Source organism: Anguilla rostrata, chromosome 7 (assembly GCF_018555375.3).
Source record: "Anguilla rostrata isolate EN2019 chromosome 7, ASM1855537v3, whole genome shotgun sequence".
Taxonomy (NCBI): domain Eukaryota; kingdom Metazoa; phylum Chordata; class Actinopteri; order Anguilliformes; family Anguillidae; genus Anguilla; species Anguilla rostrata.
The window spans coordinates 5,991,125-6,010,473 of record NC_057939.1 but is presented as its reverse complement, the minus strand read 5'-3'; the positions used below and the strand labels follow the sequence as shown (position 1 = coordinate 6,010,473).

The window sequence follows — 19,349 nt, the reverse complement described above, 5'->3', positions numbered from 1 at the left end:
CTGTGCCGTTGTGTTTCCAGTGAGGCGATAATTGCAGGCTTTCTCCCTTGCCACAGTCCAGCCTCACTGTTGCTCACCCTTCCAGTCAGTTCTGTTTCTTGTCACAGCTCGCAGTCAGATGAATGACAGCGCTGTATATTTAATCCAGTTGGCTCTTGTCCATATTTGCTTGTGAGGAGGTGCGTTGCAGTTTTTACAATAGTGTTTTTTTAAATGTATTTATTTTTAACCATGCTCGTGCTGGTCAAAGTTCTGCCCCTCGGAAATCCAAAAGTGGGGGTACAGAATGGAGTGGGGTACAGCTAGCCAGGCCTACAGGGTCAGTGTTCCGGGGGGGGGGGGGGGGTGTAGACCCCCCCACCAGAGGGTCCGTGACGACGAAGGTAGGTTCTGTATGTCAACTACAATGACTTCCTCTTAAATTAAATGAATAACAGATGTGAGTGACCTCTGATTTTGGATAAGCAGGTTGACAACACTGGACTTGCTCTCCCACTTGACAGTATACATTTACATGTTCAAACCTGCATCTTACTACCTAAACTGAACAACGTGAACCTTTTAGCTGCAGATTGGAATAGCTAGTCATACCAAATGATTGTGCATAAATGTAGCGTTTATGACGTCGCATTTATATTGCTTTTAAATGTAATTTTGTTATGTTACTTGATCTGTTTATTATCGTATTAGCCTTGTACTTGTCGACTCGATTGGTTGATCGACTCCTCGGTCCGGTACAGTTACAGTGCTCTGCGCTGAGCGTGCGGGGGATCAGAGATATAGTGGATAGATAGCAGGGATGTTTTCTGAAGGCTACACGTCCACGGCGGAATTACGCGGGTTTCACAACAGTCCCTCGTCACTTGGTCTGTTTTGCAGGGGATTGGATATCCAGCCCGCGCAGCTGCCCGGGGAGACTTAATCAACGCTAACGATGTTTTGCGAGGCGCTCGGGAAACCCGATAAGCCTTGCATTGTGGGAAGGGGAACGGCGAAAGCCTCGATTTCAGGCCTCCTTTCCCATCGCTGATTAAACGCTCGGGGCGCCCCGGACACGGCTCCCAGCTGCGCTCGGCACTTCGACCTTTACCGCGCGGCCTTTTAAGATGTTTTTACAGCACAGTCCCATCCCCGGGTACTTGAATAAGTACACCGTCGCAGGGGGGTCCATATTGATGTGGGCATTCCGCATGAAGCAAACACATTGTTCGCTAGCAATGTGCAGCATGAAACTGTTTTGAAGAACCCAAAAACATTATCTTCCATTAAACAGTCAACCAGGAAATGTCAAAATGTTCTCTTTTTGAATGTTCAATATTGGAATACGTATTTGAACACTGAACGGTGGCTGAAACTTGTCCAGATTTAAATCGTGAGCTTCAATGATTAATGTAAAATGTCAATTTAAAGAGTCCGTTGGCATATCCCTACATGGCAGGTGTCTATTATGGGTGTCATACATTTCAGAAATGACATCATCCTCGTGTGCTTGATTCACTCTTTTTCCCAGGGTTAATAACACAGGCTTATGCCAGACTGTGAAATATTCACACACTGATACTTATCACCAATTTCACTTTGATACATGGACAGACAATAGTTACTTATTCCCCACTGGTGCGTAGACGGGTACTGGAGGCGCGTCACAGTTTCCTGCCACAGGGCCAAGTGCCCTTGCTTCAGTGCTTCAGCCCACGACCCTTCAACACAGTGATGAGTCAAACCGCAATAAGACTACATTTCTGTGCATCTCTGTCATTTGCGAGGGCTGGAAGACGCTGAGGTGCATTCGTGGGTCACGCTTCCTGAGCATGAACATCCAGTCCACTTCCAGCTCTCTTTCACTACAATCAGCTCTTTTTATAATAAAATTATTCTGTTAATCATACAATACACTGATGTGTATTACTCTGAAAAAACAGATTGCAGTCCTATTTTTTCCACGTTTATTAACACGTGTATCAAGGTTAACAAAATGATGGCACAACAATGTGAAGTGATAGGTTAAAAAAAATCTTTAACCCAGAGTGATAAGCATTTTGGGTCAAAGGGCAATGCACAGGAAGTGTCGGAATTATTTCGCTGTTTCAGTCCTGACATCCAAGGTCGCCGCGGCCATCGAAGGCCAGGTTCCCTCTCAGTGTGAGGAATCCTGGGATGGATTTCATAGGATCTGCTCCAAATACTCATCCGGCAAGCGCATGAAACTCTCCTAACTTCCCCGTAGCCTTGTTTCAAATATTTCCATGTGTCTGCAAGAGAAAATGGGACGCACTGTAGCCCGAGCCCTCCCTCTGAAGCAGCCAGCAGGCAGAATGCATTTTTTGGCTGGAACCCGATGGATTACCAGCTCAGTGTGTGTCCTGGAAATCTGTGCCAAACGCCACCAAATAATGCTGCAGTGCCAGGCAATGACTGTAAAAAAATAAAAAGCCGCAAAGCTGCTCCTATTCATGCGGTCCGCTCTTCGTGTCCATTTTAAAAACGCCTCCTTTCGGAGCGGATCCCCTGCTGTCTTTGGGCCGATGCTTTGGGAACGATGGGACGGGGGGAGAACACAAAAGCTTTTATTTCCATCTGCCGCCATTTGGAGTCATCCCTGGCGTGTGCTACGACAATTCCGCCAAAATATGAAAAATTTGTGTTGTGCCGTGGCCAAATGTCTGTGCAAGGAAACCTCACCCCATCTTTGCATTTGTGCTTTTATCTTTTTTTTTCGGGTATTAATTTTGGAACGCGAAGAAGCCTTTTTCGTGCCGCTTAGCCTGAATGAGTTTATGTGTTTAACTGGCAACGTAGGAAGCTGTGCTTTCAAGCGAGATTCATTTGCGGAGGGTCCCTGAGTCTGTGTGGCTCCGAGCCAGAGGCACAATTAAAAAGGCACACTGACTCGATGCAACATTTACACAGTAATTTCAACATTATGTAACTGTTTGTTCTGGGGATGTAATTAACTACGGGTTCTTTGGACCACGGTGATGCCGTCAAAACATACAGTCCACTGCACTGATAGTGCTTGTGCAGTGAGGATTGTTCAGAGATGAAGCAAAGGCTGTTTGCCCCTTAAAATTATATACAGTCCATCCATCCATCATCTATACCCACTTATTCCTGGTCGGAGCTGCGGAGGTTCCTATCCCAGCATGCATTCAGCGCGAGGCAGGCGTGCACCCTGTACAGTTCGACAGTCCATCGCATCACACTTTTTGGGAAAAAGTGAGCAGTCAATAATGCGAAACAAATGGAACCAAGTAATATGTTCATCGAATGCATTCTAATTCCCCTGTACTGTTTTTGGCTGGACCGCAACAGCGGGGCCAGCCCTACAAACGCAAATGTCTGTGACTGAGTGACTGAGTGACTGAGTGACTGAGTGATGAAGTTACACCATTGGTCGATCGAGTTATGAAGTTACACCATTGGTCGGCCGGATCACGTATGATAGGTCCAGCCATATACTAGGTTTTAACCTGGTCTTGTTGAAAAATTAATGCACCTTCAGTTTAGACAGTTTGTTGAAGCATATGGGCCTTCACCCCTAAGCCAAGGAAGTTTACTGTGTGTGTGTGTTTGCACGTGTGTGTGAGTGTGTGTGTGTGTGTGTGTGTTTTGCAGATTTAAACATTGTGAACTTAACAATGTAGCATATACTACTGATCTAAGTGGAGAAGCTGCTCTACTGGGCCTTCTGCAGGCAAATCAATTTGCTCCTTATCTCTGATTGGCTCACAGCCCACAGACACACTATTGCTGCCCTCCGATAGCATTGCCAAGTTTCCTGACCTGCACTTAATCCCTGCTCTCGATGCACATTCCGTTTGGTTGGACTTGGTTATTGGCAGCTTATTGCATAATGCGGCCTTTAAGTACAATGGGCTGAATCACAGAAAAATGGTCACGTTCACTAAGCGTTCAAATGCAGACCGCAGTGACGCAATGGGTCACGTTCACTTGATGGTGAAATGCTTAAACCGTCTGGTGCAGAATCCCTGGCTAACTCACTTGACGTTCTTCTGACTCAGTTTCAGAAAACATGTAGATGTGTCTACGTAATTAAAAGGCAAATACGTACGTGCTTTATGCAAATATATTATCAACATCAGATACCTGTTTAAGCAAAGGTGCTAAAATGTCACATTTTTGCTAAAAATACTTAATTGTTTTTTTCCCCCAATAAAAGAGTGATTCTGAGTTGTTCAACAGCTAATTTGATTCCAACCTCTTTTCAGATAGTTGTGGTGCATTCAAACTTCATTGTGCCCAGATTGATTCCCCTCAATGTTAGAAATCCATACTCCCATCGCGTGTCATTAACCCTAAATGTCGACCAATCAAAATGCGTTGAGCGACGTGGCATCGAATGTTTTGAAGGTTAAAGCACACGACTGTCGCTGGCTCTTGTGCACTCCAGGAGTGCAACACTGCTCCCTTATCTCCAGGCAGTGTGCCATCCCCAGGCACTGGCCGCGGCATAACTTTAAGAGATAAATGACATTCCTTTTAGCCCCGGCTCAACGTGTGGCATCCAGCGTCCAAGAGGCCCTCTTGTTATTTTAGGAGTGAAAGAGAGAAGACACCATGCTCAAATCTGAGAGGGCAGTTTACTTCAGCGTGCTGTCTGTGTGATACTGCTGTCCGTTTGGTGTGTTCAAAAAGAGGTGCTGCCAGGCATTAATCTGTGCAGAATACCTTACAGTGATGTGGCACCAGCAGGGGTAGTCTAGTGCAGACACCAGTGACTAACATAATTTTTATTGTATTTTGAAAATTGTGTCTTTGTTCAGAAAAAAAAATCACCGGGTGGTGTGGAACTGTAGACAGCCCAATTCTATCTACTCTACACCACTGGCATTTACAATGTTGGTTTGCGGACAAACTACTCCATTCCCATACCATCAAGTTTTATTTTTGTACCAGAAGCTCATAACAGTGGTAGCATACTCTATATGTGATATTTTACAAGGTTAAAACAAACACACCAAAACCTTCCAGGATACATCGAATTGGCCCAGCACTGTTTATGCAATAGCCTACTTGTGCCTGGTGTCTGTATCTGGAGGCCTTCCTCCAATATACCGCCAGATGACCCATTATTCTGTATGGTAGCGCACGCTACACACATGGGAAACGATCCAGATCCTAAAACAATTCATATGTTGCCGCTTTAAAATCATCACGTAACCACAGCTCCCTGAACGGATGAACAGTAAAACGATGGATACATATAATAGCTGAATAAGGACCAGCTGAAAATACTAAAACATCACAGAATCACCGATTTAATCCTTACTTTTAAGGCAACATTAACGCTGCTTTACATTGGAATATGTATGTCACTGTAGTATGGCCGCGCGCCCCTCCCTGTTCCTCACTGCGCAGACTCTGTGAGCTCTGCTGTCAGGGTGAGAATACTGACAGTATGGCGGCAGGGCACTGTTGGAGGGATGCTGTTGTTGCCGACGATGTCTCTCCACCCAGCAGAATGTGAACGAGATATTAACTGCAAACGGAAAGGAATTAAAAAGGGCCTGACGCCGTGATCTCGTAAATCGCCGACATGGCCAGGCTGGCCGACTACTTCGTGGTGGTCGGTTACGACCTCGATAAGAGGGGTGAGTTTTGAAGTCTCTTCCTAACTAGGCTAGCTAGCTGCATGTAGTAAACAGGAGGCGGAGGTAAGGGAGGCGGGGACCGGTCGGGACGGGACAGACCGATGCGGCCGACCTACGGGATCTCGGCTTCGGACGGCGGTTCAACTGTCGACCGCGGATGTCCAGGGCCCTATTGTATCGGACATAATCAAAGCCCTTTGTTTCTATTCATTAACGGATAGATAAAATTGCCAAATCGTACGATTCCGATGGGGTATATGTGTGTGTTGCCGCTGTTGTCACGTTCAAGATATTTGATATTTTGAAGAAGGGCGGTGTTAGATTGCGATCGGATGATTAAGGACCGACGGTGGACACGGTTTGTTAACTTATAATGGTTAGCTGGCCAACAGACCAGGCGAATACATTAGCAACGCTAACATGAACCTCGGCTTGTCTGGCAAAGGTGTCGCCTGTTCAGCTAACGAAAATGATGAAGGCACGGATTTGAAATATGCTGTCACTATGTTACGACCGAAGTGAAAATGAAACGGCATACGTGTATGCTGAGCTTTCTTACTGCCCGCGGAATGCACTTGGCGATGACAATTTAGATACATTCTAAATTCATATAGCGTTGCTTTAAAAATAGCCATGTTGTCCATTCATTGTGGATCATGTGCGAAATGATTTGATTAATGCAGGGAAATCTGGTGTTGAATCAAGTGTTAAATTGTTAACCGATTAGCCCTGCTTGCTGTCGCGCTTAGATGCTAAGAGACACGATCTTGTATGTGACGGCTCTCTCTGTCTCTCCCGTCTCATGTGGCCTAGATTCCTGCCGTAGGGTGGCTTGCGAACATGAAATATTCATGCCGCCTCCAGAAGGTTGTTCGTCCCATTTTCCGACCCAATCAGCTGGAAATTAGCAACGTGGTGCTCTGATCTATTTTTATATCGGATTTAGGCTATGGCATTAATAAAACATTTGGAGAAAAAAAGCAGTGAATGTTTGACGTGACTAGTTCAAACTCAGCGTCTTAAAGCGTGTCTCCATACATGTGGAAAATGAAGGGGGTTTAGTGCTTTTAGTGGAGCTGCCCTGCTGGGTATGTTTTCCGTGCGGCTCAGCACACCGTACGGCACCGTACATGCGGTGTGCACTCTGAAACAGCAGGTTCACTTTGCACGCACGTTGCAAATCTTCACGTTTTGCCATTAAGTCCTTGTGCAAACAGAAAATAAAACATCTGGTTTGCAGACATAATAATTGCAAATTTCAAAAATTATTCTTCTGCTATACATTATTGAAAATTTGAAAGGGGGTGGGGCCATGCCATTTTTCTTGCATACCCTCGAGGTTAAGAAGAAGCATTTTAAATAATACAAATATGGATTATGAATGTCAGTTGGTGGTTGTTGAGGCAGCGGCACATTATTTCTGCTTTGAGCATGAAATATACATTTATTTTTTGTGCTTACTGCCGTGAGCAAATCTTGCAGTTATAGTGCGGAGATGATGATGACTTAGGAAAGTGAACAGAAAGTAGAAAATTGATGAGCTGGACAGCGCGGTTGCTTTATGATGATGTGTGGTGAATGTGATGATGTGTGGTGAATATTTGTGTGTCTGCTCTTGCGTGCTGAAGCCTTCACCCCTGAGGTTCTCTTCCCCGGAAGCCATCCTCGTCCTGTGCCAGCGGCCCTGCCGCTCTGCCCGTCGTAGCCAAGGGCCTGGAAGGTGGAGCCGTGCGGAGGTGTCTGAATGTTGCCACATGTGTTTAGACTGTTTCCAAGTAACAGCGGGGGGGGGGGGGGGGGGGTTTCACAAGCGCTCCGGCCGGGCCGCGCGGTGTGTCTCGCGACCCGCGGCATCTGCGGCGGCTTAATCCCCCCCCCCCCCCCCCGCAGTCTCCACGCCTGCCTGTGCCACCTTTGGCCGGGCTGAGGCGGAAACTTTGACCCGCCTGCTAATCGGCGGCTCTGTGTGCCCCCCCCTCCCCCCCCCACCCCAGCAGGGGGCAGGTGCCCTTGGGGCGGAGCCAGGCGGTTTTTCAGCACGTGTTGCGACTCCAGGCGGGCGTTAGCTTAGCCGCGTGCACACCCTTTACCGCTAGCGCAGAGCGGATAGCAGGTGAATGCCCAGGACAAGCGGTGCACTTTAAGTCCTGCAAGGACTTTATTTCATGTAATACAGGGAGCGTGAGCACTGTAACGACACAGAACAGCGGCTTCTGGTGGGGCTGCTCTACAGCCGCTCGGGCTGAGTGCACATCTCATGGTTTATTTACATGCTGGACGCCCTTACCCCTGACTCTCAGGTTTAATTGCCGTTATGTAACCCTTGCATGCGACTGGTTTTCCTCCTGGAGCGCTTGTGCTAGGCTAGGTCGATTTGCTTACGGGTGCAGTGGCTCGTGCTAGCTGCAGTACTGGAGCCTGACGTCCCCTGGCTGTCTGGAGCCTGTCGGTGTTTTGTCCAACGCTCTCCACGCTGGCCTGAACGCAGCTCTTCGCTGGGGGCCACGCCCTCCTCCTGCAGCGGGAAGACGTGGCTGAGGGCGAATCGGATGCTCTCTCCGAGGGGCTCCAGCTTCTGACAGGAAGTAGGAACGGCACCCGGGGGAGGGGGGGGGAAGCATTCACGGCACTAGCTGCTGTCCCCGTCAGAGCCTTGGCCTTGTAACCAGGAGAAACGGCCATCCAGCACAGAAGCCAGATTCTGATCTTGTTGTCCTTTTTTCTCACCCTTGTTTGTTTCGGCTGGGTGTTGGGGGGGAGTTGGGGTGGGGGTTGGGGGTGGGGGGAGACTTCCGTACTCATTCCGCCCCCGCCAAGCGCTCCCTGCCCTGGGGTTCGGCCCCCGGGGAAGGGGGCGGGGCACCGCACTCATTATTAATGACGGACAGGCAGCTCCCGCCAATGGCGTCGCCCCGCTTCCTGTGCCCCGGCTTGCAGTGCACTGCCCCGGCACGTCGGGCTCTTCAGCTGTCGGGGGGACCGGCCTCGGGCCGCGGGAGCAGAGCCGCCATTTCCCCGTTAACCCTTGAAGAACCTGCGTGTGTTCGGGTTTGAGGGAGGGGCAGCCTCGGGCTGGAGACCGGCACACAGCCCCCACCCAGGCACATCTGCACTTCCTGCACTGCAAAACCTAACTTTAGGAGCCATAGGGGCCCTTGTTGTGCAGGTAGAGGCCATGCAGGCTCTCGTTTGTTCCTGAATTTAGTGTGACAGGTCCTCAAATGGAGGTTCACATGTGAGGGGGGAGGGGGTTTTGCTGTCTTGGTTCCCACTCCAAGAGCCACTTCTAACCGTGTCACAGATTATTCAGAATTGCTACGTTGACCGTTTGTACAGATTTCGGTTGTCGAGTAGAACTGCAAATATCATCCCTCAGTTCAGCCTCCCACCGAGGTGTCCCGGGACTTGACCTTTTTGCCTGACCCTGCCTGGTGGATTTGGGCCTGGAATCCAGCTGGATCTCCCGCGCGGGACAGCGGTTTGGGCAGCGCCGCTGCAGTTTAGCCGGGGCGAACGGGCGTCGAGCCCCTCTGCGCCGCAGCGGTCAGAGGCGGCGAGGCGGGGGAGGCTGCGGGGTCTTCCCTGGAATTCGGAGAATGTTCCTTTGACCCCGTTACTAAAGCCAGCAGTTCGCCACGATCCCCGCTAAGCTCGTCCCGATTATCCGCGTTTCGCTCGCCGTGAAGCCAGCCGCTGCTCTCGCGCGCTAACGCAGGGCTGCTGAGCGTTCCCTGCATACTTTTCAGCAGAAGCGTCTGCGCGTCACCCGTCCGTCTTCATATTTATAGCCCGCGGTTTATTGATTATATCCGCGCATTACTGGCATAATTTAACATTACAGCCTGCCCGGAGGGATTTCGTACGGATTCCACTGGTGTTTGGTATTGTGGACTGTATCTTTATGTGGAGCATTTGTGAAGAAGAGTGATGGCGATGCAGGGGTCCGTCGTTCGCGCTCCGCTCCCAGACGGGACGCCTGCAGCGGCTGTGTGGTGATGTGCGGAGAGGAACAAAGGCGGGAATTTCGAAGTGACAGAGCGTTGAAGGAAACTGCAGGGGGGGACCTGTCACTCGTAGAACAAAGCCCCTGATTGGCTGCAGCGTGCGGACCAATCGGGCTCTGAATGCGCCAAGCGATCGCTGAGAAGCAGGAGAGACGCCCACACGGAGAGCCCCCCGCGGGGAGCTGCGCTCGCTGGCAGGGCCAGAGCGAATGAGCATTGGCTGGCTTCTGCGAGGAGGCGGGCTCTGGGAAGATAACGGACAGGTCTGGCTAGTCTTCCATCTCACCGGTTTGGTCAGCTGTGGGGGGGTTGGTGGTTCTGGGTGGGATTCCTGCAGAGGTCAAAGGTCACTGTGCAACTCATCAAAATGAAATACATTTTCTCTGTGTTTTTTTTTTTTTTTTACACCTCAAACCTATTCCTCATGATAAATTGCGCTGTTTGGAGTTTAAGGCTTTGATGTTGTTTCCCTGAAAGATTTGAGATGTTGCCTTATTATATCTGGGTCGACGTTGTCTTAATCCACCCTGGCATCCCATACATTTCAGCACAGTTCCTTTGGCCATTCTGTCAACTTGAAATGGGTCACAGACGTGTTTAGAGGACTGGACGCTTGCTTCACTGTGTGCTGTGTGCCTGGGAATCGAACCCGCATCCTTCAGGTTACCAGACCCAGCGCACGAAGCCCTCCGCCCCGCCACGTTTAATCTGTGTTTTTGTTACGCTTGAGAGCACGTGGCACGCTTGGGGACAGAGCGTCTCTGACCCCGTGCTGGAGAGAGTCGCCCTGCTGGTAACTGAGGGCAGTTTGGCACATTTAGGTCACGTTCGCCTTCATATCAGAGCCGTGCCACAGTGGGGGTCTGCTCTGAGTGTCTGTGCCTGTGTGTGTGTGTGTGTGTGTGTGTGTGTGTGAGGAGACATGAGCGCTGTGGAAATACTGTCATACTGGCAGTGTGATAAAACTGGTTAAATTATGAGGGAGGTAACTCCAACGAAGGACAGGATTCAATACGGTATTTAATTTTAATTAATTAAGTTCTTTATAAAAAAGCATGTAATAATTTTTCACGGTTCCTCCCCAAAAATCCTGTTAGCTGTTTAGCCGGTGGTTGTCTTTTGTGGATGTTAAGCAGTGAGCAGGCTGGGGTTGCAGGCGATTATTCTGTTTGCACACGAATGTTTGCTGGTGCCGCGGAGCAAGACCACGCTGGCGACGGCCGAATCGGCACAGACAGGCCGCGCTCGGTGATGAATGATAAAAGGTCAGCACTCCTGATCCAATCGCGTGGCTACGGGCAGGTAAAGTTATCCTGAGGGATCGTGGGGTTGTACACGGTCTGTCGGAACCTGCCGTGAGCATCGGGGTCGCTTCACCTTGCGGTACGCGGATGCTCTGACTCAGCAAGGTTTGGTCCACAAGCATGTATTTCCCCTCCGGAAACCTCTCCCGGTTTCACTTACACAAAAAGAAGCCGGGAGAGCGGTTCTGTCTCCGTGTTCGTCAGAGGCTGTCACGAGGCTTGCCGACGGCCAGAACCGAGGTCGGGTTCTCGCGCATCTGCTACTCTGTGCACAAACCGAAGAGAGTCTGGTGTACAGGGCCTCTTGAGCTGTAGAGAGCCTGGTGTACAGGGCCTCTCAAGCCGTAGAGAGCCTGGTGTACAGGGCCTCTCAAGCTGAGGAGAGCCTGGTGTACAGGGCCTCTTGAGCTGAAGAGAGGCTGGTGTACAGGGCGTCTTGAGCTGTAGAGAGTCTAGTGTACAGGGCATCTCGAGCTGTAGAGAGTCTGGTGTACAGGGCCTCTCAAGCTGTAGAGAGTCTGGTGTACAGGGCATCTCGAGCTGTAGAGAGTCTGGTGTACAGGGCCTCTCAAGCTGTAGAGAGTCTGGTGTACAGGGCCTCTCGAGCTGTAGAGAGTCTGGTGTACAGGGCCTCTCAAGCTGTAGAGAGTCTGGTGTACAGGGCCTCTCAAGCTGAAGAAAGGCCTGGTGTACAGGGCCTCTCAAGCTGAAGAGAGGCCTGGTGTACAGGGCCTCTTGAGCTGTAAAGAGTCTGGTGTACAGGGCCTCTCGAGCTGTAGAGAGCCTGGTGTACAGGGCCTCTCGAGCTGGAGAGATCCTGGTGTACAGGGCCTCTCGAGCTGTAGAGAGTCTGGTGTACAGGGCCTCTCAAGCTGTAGAGAGTCTGGTGTACAGGGCCTCTTGAGCTGTAGAGAGCCTGGTGTACAGGGCCTCTCAAGCTGAAGAGATCCTGGTGTACAGGGCCTCTCAAGCTGAAGAGAGCCTGGCGTACAGGGACCCCGAGCCTTTTTAATTAGCAGGAGTGCTGGTGCCAGGGAGCCGGGCCAAATGACTCCCCTTTGGAGGCGAATGCTGACGGGGTGTCTGTGCCGCCTCGCGTCCCGCCAAGACGCCGGGGCCCCCTCGCGAGGGAGGGAGGGGGAGAGAGAGAGAGAGAGAGAGAGAGGCAGGCCTCGTCCCTAGGCACAGTCACGGGCGTTCAAGCGATCAGCCTCCGCTCTGAAGAGGAAGAGAGAGAAGACGGCAGGAAGCTGAGGTTTGCGAGGAGAACGCACGGCGGCCCTCTTCCTTATATAGCGATGCACAGCCCCACCAGTCACTCTGCTCATGAGCGATGCACAAAGCTTTTATTTATGACAGAATTGGGAACATTAAAACAAAGACTTGGGTTGTGGTTATTGTTCTCAGCTATCGGCTTGCAGGTGTCCTGCTCTCGTGTCAGGTGCACGTACTTCCGCTGGATAATTGGTACGGTGTAGCATTAAATTCAAAGTCTGAACCAGCTCAGCTCAGATAACATTTCAGAAGTTAGATTTGTAAAATGTCTGGTGTTAATTCTGCTAACAGAGTGCCTATCAGTCCAGTTGAGACCATTTGTTCTCTGTAAGAGTTGCTTTAACGCTGAACGTTTTACTGTGTAGATATGTTAAAGACTGTGTGTGTATGTGCGTATGTGTGTGTGCGTGTGTGTGTGCGTGTGTGTGTGCGTGCATGTGTGTGTGTTTGAGTTTGTGAGTGTGTGTGTATGTGTGTGGTCTGCGTGCGTGTGTGTGTGTTTGAGTTTGTGAGTGTGTGTGTGTGTTCTGCGTGCGTGTGTGTGTGTTTTGTAGAGCTGTAGTGGATAATATGCTGTACGGTACGCTGAGGGGTTGAGTGAAGTCTGGTCTGGCCCTTGATGCTGTGAACAGGAAGTGGGAGGCCCCAGATTTACTGCTGTACATGTTCTCATTGACCCCAGCCGATCACTGGGGGGTCAGAGGTCAAGAGGCTTATTGTACGAGACTATGGAGCAGAAGCCAGCTGGGTACACTAACGCCATATTTCCCTGGTTTTCTTTTAGCTTTGCACAAACCTGAAGCAACAGAACTAAGGGGAGTATTCTCACCCATGCATTTCCCTCTATGTCTGAATATATCAAAACAGGGAAGTTTTTTTTTGTTGAGAAACTTGGTTAAAAATTAGAATGTATCACAGTTGGTAGTTCACGCTGCACAAATAAACAGACGTAAAAAGGGCTTTTAAATTGCACTGAAGAGGAAGCGGCTCAGTCACAGCGTCTGCAGTGAGTGTCGGGGTGGGCCCGTTTTGACTCAGGTTCTCGCTTCTGCTCTGTAACGAGAGGGTTCTGCGTCAGGATACGCCGACGTGCTCGCAGCTGACCGATCGCTGGTGAGGTTACTGCTTCTGCACATGCTAATGGTCTCAGTTAATCAGGCCCTGTGCCTGGGCCTGATGTTCCTGTCTTTGCCCGCCTCTCTGCCCTGTGTCTGTCCCTCCTGGCTTACCTCTCTAGTCTCCTGTCGCTTTCAGACGTACCAGCTCGCTGTGGATCGCTGTGGGGAATAAACTTTCTTTCCTGGTCGGACTGCCGGGTCTCCCGGTCGTCTCTTTGGGAAAGACAAAAAAAAGCTAACGCAAGCTAGTTGGTGAGGTGAATATTAATAAGAACAGTCCCCTTCTTTTGTTTGTGAACGGGACTTCCTGTTGGTTCAGTTTCGAGAAGACGGAGGGCACGGTGTAGGTTGACGTGCCAGGTGGGGGCCGGTGTATGAACGGCGCGTTTCCTTTGTCCCAAAACACAGCTGGACGACATGTGACCGCATGGACACAATATGAAATGGTGAATAATGCATGCAAACCATCAGACTGCAGAGAGAACAGAACCGGGCATCAGAGGCATTGATTCATGAGCAAATGCGCTATTAAAGTGGGTTTTCAAGCTCAGATTGTGCAGATAGATTACAGTCCAAATGCAACCTCAGATCTGCTCATTTATTCGCTTGCTGAGTGTGCCGTCAGCGCTGAAATCCGGCTGTGATTGGCTGTGGAATCAGACTGAAAGATGCACTTCCTGTCTGAGTGCAGGCTGGGCTTTCTTGGGCAGGCCTGGGAGTGCGGTGGTATCTCCCTAAATCCAGGCCTGCCCTCCATTTCCTTAACGACTTAATCCGTCTGCAGCGGGGGCCACGGGCACGTGCACGCGTGCGCTCTCCGGAACGGGCGCCAGGGGAAGCCGCTCGCTCCGATAGGGGCCCCGACCCACCGCGTGCGTTTCAGCCTCCCCCCATCACCCCCCCACCCCCCGCAAGAGCCCTGTCAGTTCTGAGAAGGGAGTTGAGTTTTTTTTTTTTTTTGGGTCCTCTGCGTCGGAGGCAGAGGTGAACAAACTGAGTCCTGCAGCAGGAAGGAGGTTTTTTTTTCTTTTCTTTTCTTTTCTTCTCTTTTCTTTTTCGGAGGGGCGGGGGAACCCCGTCTGCGCCGTTGCCATGGCGAGGAGGCACTGTGTCACCGTGGTTCTCGAGGCGGGCTCAGAGAGGCTGCGGTTGAAGAGGGGGCGCTGGTCCAGGAAACGCAGTTCAGCCGCTGGTCTGCCGGTCTTAACCGATCTTCGGTCTGCTCTTCGCCTGTCGCTTAACGTGCAGGCCTGAGGCTGACTGGATCCAGCAGTCATCTGAGAATAGCTGACTGGATCCAGCAGTCATCTGAGAATAGCTGACTGGATCCAGCAGTCATCTGAGAATAGCTGACTGGATCCAGCAGTCATCTGAGAATAGCTGACTGGATCCAGCAGTCATCTGAGAATAGCTGACTGGATCCAGCAGTCATCTGAGAATAGCTGACTGGATCCAGCAGTCATCTGAGAATAGCTGACTGGATCCAGCAGTCATCTGAGAATAGCTGACTGGATCCAGCAGTCATCTGAGAATAGCTGACTGGATCCAGCAGTCATCTGAGGAATAGCTGACTGGATCCAGCAGTCATCTGAGAATAGCTGACTGGATCCAGCAGTCATCTGAGAATAGCTGGCTGGATCCAGCAGTCATCTGAGAATAGCTGACTGGATCCAGCAGTCATCTGAGAATAGCTGACTGGATCCAGCAGTCATCTGAGAATAGCTGACTGGATCCAGCAGTCATCTGAGAGTAGCTGGCTGGATGCACAGTGCACAGGACAAGCAAGTGGCCCATCCAAGAATCAGTTAGATATTTAATGCTTTGTATGTTCAAGCTAACAATTTACCAGCTCTGTAAGCAATTCAGGGAGCCTATGATGGAGTGAAGATCAGTAGGACGAGGCTGTAAGTGAACCTTTCGACCGGTAGCACTGATGCTAGCAAGGCCAAAAACCTTGTGGCACAGAGGGAAACAATTGCAATAGTCAAACAAGTGGGATCTCACTGTTTTAGCCTGACCTTAGTCTTTTTCTTATAACAACTGCTAGCACAAAAACAAAAAAAAATGCAAATCTTACGTTCTCAAAACAAAAACATTACCGACATTATGCTAATCTAGTACCGGCTGTCTGCAATGCGTGTGGATTGCAGAGGTACTGGAAGCTGTTGACTAAGAACGACAGGAGAAGCGCATGTGAGCCTAAGAGGGGGTTCTGAAAGTAAACTCAGGGGCGGTTCTTTCTGGCGTGCTGATCTCCTCCGCATCGGTGAGGGAACTCTGAAAGGGGATCTGCAACCTGTGGATAGACCGGTGACGCCTGACCACTGCAAACTGCTTCTGGTACGGTTATGAATAGTGGATGGATAATAATTAATAAATGAGTCAGTCAGCGTGTGTCGTGAAAACGTTAAAATATGTGTTTTATAGTGCAGGAGACGGTACCGTTTTAATTTCATAATGCTGCTCCCAACTCGCTCGTTTTGTTGGGACAGAACATGCAGTTGCAGAGGGAGAGAGTTCCGTTCGTTTTTTAAATCAGTTTTTGAAAATTTTTCGTGACACTTTCCTGGACCTTGGAGGCTGCAGGGTACTTGCGTTTGCTGTCAGCTGCAGAGCGGGTCGTCTTGCCTTCTTTCTTTCGCTCAGCTCGTGGGCGTTCAGCGCTGTGCTGTGCTGTGCTGTGCGTACGTCAGTGCGCAAGCTGTCGCACGGGCCTGTTCCTGCGTCGTGATTGGCTGCCCGTGCTGTGGCTCTCTGCATGCGAGCTTGGTGATGCAGGTTTAGACGCAGGACACTGCCGGACACAGAAACTGGCTCACAAATGACTCTCAAAGGATTATTATTGTTGCATTACTGGTGAATTTTGACGCTATAATTATCGGATTAGTTTAATGGTCCATCCCCAGTCCTTTCTGATGTTCACATTGGGCCACACGCTGTTCTCAAGATCCGGTGAATTGTGCACGAGGCCATTTGGTGCTCCCAGCATGCACTGGTACTGTGACTCCTCCCTGCTGCAAACAGGCTGTCCCAGCCGTATGGGCGCAGTCACCCGACAGTGAGGCACCTGATGTGGGTATCAGAACCGCGGTCCGGTCGTCGCCGCCAGGCGTTACCGTGCTTGTCACAGTCTTCTGAGACCCCGGTCCCGTTCCTCGTCCGTTCCGATTGGTCAGCAGTGCTTTCGGGCGTTCTGAGGCCGGGTCTGTGACGGGACGACTCCCAAGCCCCGCGCAGCTTCTCGGCATTGAACCCCAGCGGAACAGAACAGGGCCCATTGTTTCCTCTCGCTGCGTCTGTGTTCTCACAGCGAACCGCGCGACCGTGCGGTCACCGAGCACAAAGGCCTGCTCCAGGTGCCGCACCTGGCCGTGGTTTCAGTTCGCGGCCGACGCCGCACCGCGCCCCCCCCCCCCCCCCCGTCTGCGTCGACCGCCGGTCCCTCGGACCTTTCAATCCGGTTCTGCGGAATTCCTCATCGAAGGGCCGTCGGTTCCGCGTGTCTGCGTAAGGGTCGCTGAGCCCGTGTCCAATCCCCCCCGCCCCCCGCCCCCCCCCCCCCCCCATTCCCGCCCCAGCTGTGGCTGTGTGTTTTTGGCAGTGCGCTCTGTTCCTCTGTTTCCACTTAAGTCTTTTTTAGTGGACGTGCGCACGTGTGCTTTTCACACTTCCCCCCCCCCCGGCTTCACACCCCCCCCCCTTTGCTCCCGTAAGAATGGCGGCTAATGAGTGAGCAGAGCAGATTGCTGGGGAGGTCTGGAGAGAGTTCTGAGGTGGTTTGCCCTTCATCGTGGATCTGCATTTTATCTTGCGACCCCGTTTCTTCCTCTTCCCTGTCGGTCTAGCTGTTGTGCTGGCAGGCTTTAGGCCCTGATTGGGTTTTCCTCCAAAAAGATTCTGCAGCGGGAGAGCGCGTCTAAAGATGAGTGACGTTCCAAAACGTGCTCATGGGAGAAAAGGGTCACTGGAGGGCCAGGGCCGCTCAGTCCTCCAGTCTGACCCTAAAGGCCACCGGAAGTGCTGCTGGTTTTTATGGTTTTCATTCTACGCCTCTCATTAGGAAATGATTTAGACACAGGACTCCGTGGTCATTGAGTCTCTGGCCTGTCAGTGGCATCAATGAACCAGTTATCTGTCTGGTGAAATAGAAAATCAATGGGACTACTGGCTTCAATATTATTTCCAAAATTTAGTGCAGGTGCCTGGTAAAAAAGAAGAATAATGCAAAATAAGATAATACTACCAGCACACTGCTATTATTCTCCCAAGTGATTTATTCAACTAAAATCCGTGAGCAGTGACAACGTTTCGACAATTTTGGTCTTCGTCACCCGAGGACCATTTTTTTCCCAAAGTAGAAATGTCAGTGTTCTAGAACTGTTGCTTTCAGTCGCCAGTTGTGACTTGCACCAGCACTGGAATGTTCAGTTAAGAACATGCTAATCACATATTTTGGATCTTACGCCTTGATGTGTTGATAAGACTGTTGGCTAATTTCGGTCCAGCACATGTGTAAGATGAAAGCTTTTAGGAAGCTTTTAAGCATTTTGCAGCTCAAGGTCGGGTGTATCTGCAGTATTTAGGCTCAAAGCACTGAGCACGTGTAGCATTAAAACAACATGCTACCAGCTTTTCCCCCCCGGTAGCTACGCTAGCTTCCTTTTCAGATTGCGACCAGCTTCCCCCTGTGACGGTGTTCAGTGGTCAGGCCCGCATTTCAGCACCGAGGGGACTGAACACCGTGATCATGCTCTGCTGGCTATTGAGAAAGCAGATCGCAGGCCAGAAAAGTCTGGGCACCCCCTGGACCCAGCGCTGTGACAGGGGGGAAGCGCGCCGGTCAGACCGCGGTGGCAGGGCCTGTGGGAGGACGAGCTGGAGGGCTGCTGATAGGAGCAGCGGTTACCACAGGAAACGCTTGTGGGCTCCTGCTGTGGACCGCGCTTCTCTGGGACGGGGGGGGGGTGGGCTGGGGGGGCTGGGGGGGTGCTCCATCTTTCAGCTCTCAAGCACGACGGCCCCAACGCCCCCGCCACCCCCAGCGCCACTCCCCTCTCTTCCCGCGGAGCGGGAGCGCATTCCTGTCGCACGCCACGCCGCGCCGCGGCCGACGCAGACGCATTCCACGGTCTGCGGCCCGGGCGGGCGTCGTCTCCTCCCCGCGTGATGTCATCACGGCGCACGCCGCGTCGTAGCCGTCGTGTATCTGTGAGAGGGGGGGAAAAAAAGAGAGAAGGATTAAAATACGCGCGTGCAGACGTGCAGACGCACTCACGCAACTGCAGGAGAGGAGAGAAGCCCAACAAGGCTGACTCTCCAGCCTAACTGTGAACATAATCACAAATATTTTCCATTTTCATTTACAACTTAATGGTACACGAAGAAGTACTGTGAAAATGTCAGCCTGTCATATTAAGCAGCATCGTATAATCGAGTCCTCCAGTAGGTCTGTGTACTGTAGAGGAGTCTGCTGTTGGGTTTGTAAGGCAGTGAACCAGGACGTTGTCTTTCCCCTCAGTAAAAGCTGAGCGCTCTGCGCGCTCATGTCAAGCGGCGCGTTGTAAAATAAGTTTCCTCTCTCTCACGTTTCCCCCCCCGGCGCAGTTTCTGGGCTCTCTCCCAGCTCGGTGTGCAGCCATGCAGTGACGCGAGCAGCGACGCGAGCAGCGACGCGAGCAGCTGTGGCTGAGCGGCGAGGCCTCCCGGCGGCAGATCCGCTAGGCGAACGCGCGGCCTGCTGCTGCTCCTGCTGCTGCTGCTGGCCGCGCACAACGATGTTAAGTCTCCCACGGGGACCGGGGAGCAGCCACGCTGCATGCCCACAAAATCATTTCGGGCCGGTCGTTCTCAGGGAGGCGTGGAAGTAGAGATCATGTTCTGCACTTGTGGGCGGTGTAGGAGTGAGCAGGCTCTGAGGAGACTGCCCCGAACGCAATCCCCCCCCCCCCCCATGAGCCCCCCCGCCCGAGTAGCAGCTAGCGAAATAGCGCTCATTTTTATTCGCCCTACATCAGTGGTTCCCAACCCTATTCCGGG

General features: G+C 51.3%; 1 protein-coding gene across 1 annotated transcript in view; it reads left to right on the top strand.

Moving 5' to 3' along the window:
• The first annotated feature begins 5,402 nt into the window (after positions 1 to 5,402).
• Positions 5,403 to 19,349, top strand: part of sbf1 (SET binding factor 1) — a 61,284-nt gene continuing 47,337 nt past the window's right edge. The window contains exon 1 of the mRNA XM_064342492.1: positions 5,403 to 5,612. Within this exon, the coding sequence (XP_064198562.1) occupies positions 5,558 to 5,612 (55 nt within the window). The 5' untranslated portion in view covers positions 5,403 to 5,557. The remainder of the gene's footprint in view (positions 5,613 to 19,349) is intronic.